Source organism: Camelina sativa, chromosome 16 (assembly GCF_000633955.1).
Source record: "Camelina sativa cultivar DH55 chromosome 16, Cs, whole genome shotgun sequence".
NCBI lineage: Eukaryota > Viridiplantae > Streptophyta > Magnoliopsida > Brassicales > Brassicaceae > Camelina > Camelina sativa.
The window spans coordinates 14,892,471-14,895,447 of NC_025700.1; the positions used below are offsets into that span (position 1 = coordinate 14,892,471).

The 2,977-nt window shown below is 41.6% G+C and overlaps 1 protein-coding gene across 1 annotated transcript; it reads right to left on the reverse strand.

Moving 5' to 3' along the window:
* On the reverse strand, nt 791-1,930 carry LOC109129508. The gene has a single exon (XM_019237770.1). It carries the CDS (start codon nt 1,928-1,930, stop codon nt 791-793), a length of 1,140 nt encoding a protein of 379 aa, XP_019093315.1.

The window sequence follows — 2,977 nt, forward strand, 5'->3', positions numbered from 1 at the left end:
CAATCCATTCAATATATCAGTTCAATCAAGAATTTAAATGAAAAAATGAATGTACTCATTGCATTTAACCATCTCCAGAATCTCGGCTAAGGTTTCTCCACACCAACAACTCGTCGGAACACCATGAGTAGCTTCTCGATTAGCTAAACGGAGACTCCGAAGAGTAGCTCATGATTTTTTTTGAGATACGATTTTTGGAGAACCCAGAATCCCCAAATCAATTTTTTTTAATAAGCTACACTGTTACCGTCACGGAATATTTAATCAACATCGTATGGTGAAGGCAAACGTGAAACAGTAATCGCGATTTTCTGGTTTAATATGGTTTAGTAATCGTAAATCTCAGTCTTGATTGAATGTGTATGATTATTAATTTTAAAAAAAGTTTATGTTGTTTTGTACAGAAATTATAAGTTTGTGTTGGTTTATGAAGAGTTAAAAAGTACATGTTGTAATGCTAAGAATGGAGTAAGTAGAGGTTGATATATAACGCCGACCCAAATATTTTACATTTTTGAATAAGAATTTGCACTTATTTGTTTAGACAAGATATCTTAACAAACTTGGATTTGATATGCATTAAGATTACATATCACGATTTACTTTCTATAATAATGTCACATATCACATGGTCTCTCTCTCACTAAACAAGTTTCCAAGTTTTTGTACTAACCTCCAATTATTTTTAACAAGAATTCTTGATTTCAAATCATTCTTGTTCAACAACAACTTCCATTTATGGATCTGCCCTAATCAGTTTTTTTTTTTTACCTCAAAACACCATACTTTATTACGCTAGATCGAATTGGTTAGCCTCATGAGCCAACCATTCCGGAATCTGCGAGCTAACATGGGAAAAAATTGTTCCACGTACTCGAGCGCTCTTGGAAAGGCAGTCGGCACGGACATTTCTTGTTCTAGCAATATGTGTGATTGAAAAAACATAAAAACTTTTTCTCAACCTAGTGAAGTTTTCCAGCTCCGTAGCAAAAGCTGGCCAGTCTTCCATCTCATCGAGTATCTTGGGAATACTTGAACAGTCTGTTTCAAATCTCACTTTATCATAGCCTCTTAAGAGCACCGTCTCCATCGCCCAAAGCAGTCCGTCCAGCTCAGCTTGGAGGGGGGTAAGTTGTCGTGAGGGTCCTTTGATACCGTATACCGTTTGTGGGGCACCTTTCAGCTCAAAACCCAGACCTGTTGTACCATCGGTATCCTTCCAAGAAGCGTCGAAACGACACACTCGTGCATCGCCTTGTGTTGCCCTCGCGACTGGTTCCTCCGTCTCATCCTCCTCTATCTCTGCTCTTCCCATTTCATGAGCTAGCTTCCAGTTGACAGCTTCTGAGTATGCAGTGTCTCGCATGTCCGGCGGCAGTATGTCTTTGTTATTAAAGACCTTATCGTTCCTGGACTTCCATATGTACCAAAGTAACCATGGGAACACCTCTACCAGAGAAAATTCGATACCTTGGTCCGTTGCACCCCAGAAGAGGAAATCAAGATTTGAGTACAAGGATGAACACGGGGCTGTCGGAATATGCGATAATGCCCATACCTGGAGGGCTGGTGGGCATTCGAACAATACGTGGTTTATTGACTCCTCATAAGCACCGCATCTCGGGCATGTTCTATCTGTTCCACAGTGACGATCAGCTAACCGGCTACAGGAGGCAATACAACCAGATATCGCCTGCCAAATGAAATGTTTAATCTTTCTCGGCGACTTAAGCTTCCACACTTGACTCTTTAACTTTGTTAGACTTGGCTCAAGTACCTCCTGACACCCTATAGTCTCTTCTGTTGCAACTCGATACCCCGATTTCACCGTGTAATGGCCTGACCTCGTATGTATCCAGACATAATCATCCAACATAAATGTTTTACTTGGTTTTAAACCTAATATCAAGTGAATATCTTGAGGATCCATTAGATCGTGCAGTTTTTCATGTTTCCACTCCTTTTTCTCGAAATCAATAAGGTGATTACGTAGAGATTAGGGTCTTTAGGTCCACCGTTTTCCTTCGCCGGCCTAGCAGGTATTGTGGGGATCCAGTTATCAACCCCGACTCGTGTGCTGAAACCTGACCTGACGTTTTTTCAGAGGTCTTTTTGAAGCAGAGATTTTGCCGCCATAATACTACGCCACCCAAAGGATGGAAAATTTGCCTTCTTTACATCCATCGGTTCGAATACCGGAGATAGCGTCCTTTAAGAACTCGACAGAGAAGTGAATTCAGATATCTAAGCAGTCGCCATAATTGTTTTGCTAATAGTGCCAGATTGAATTCTTTGAGGTCTCGAAAGCCTAGACCTCCTTTATCCACCGGGACACAAATTTTGTCCCAAGAAATCCAATGAAGGCCCTTACTATTAGACTTGGTACTCCACCAGAATTTAGCAATGGCTCCCCTAAGTTTACCGATGATATTTTGAGGCAACAAGAAGCAGGACATAACGTAAGACGGGAAAGCTTGAGCTACCGATTTTATGAGAACCTCTTTACCTCCTTTCGATAAGAGCTTTGCCGACCATGCGTTAGTTCTTGAGTTCAGTCTATCGTGTACAAAGGAGAATACTTGTTGTTTAGATCCACAAATTGATTCTGGTAATCCCAGATACATTCCCATGCCTCCCTCTTTTGTGATACCAATGGCCTCTTTGAGCTCTGTTTTCGTGGCCGATGGAACTCTATTGCCAAAAAGAATGCCCGACTTCTCACGGTTTAGTTGTTGACCCGATGCCAAGCCATAGCTATTAATAATTTTCAAAAGCTCAGTACACTGCTGGATATCCGCTTTGCAGAAGAAAAGACTATCATCAGCAAATAGCAGGTGTGATACCGGGGGACTTCCTTGTGCAATTTTTAGACCCGTAAGGCGACCTTCTTCTTCAGCCCCTTTAAGTTGGGCAATCAAAGCTTCGATGCATATGATAAACAGGAAGGGAGAGAGGGGATCTCCCTGCCGTAGTCCCC

Coding starts and splice junctions, on each gene's coding strand:
- LOC109129508 (XM_019237770.1), bottom strand. CDS start 1,930: ATGGATCCTCAAGATATTCACTTGATATTAGGTTTAAAACCAAGTAAA.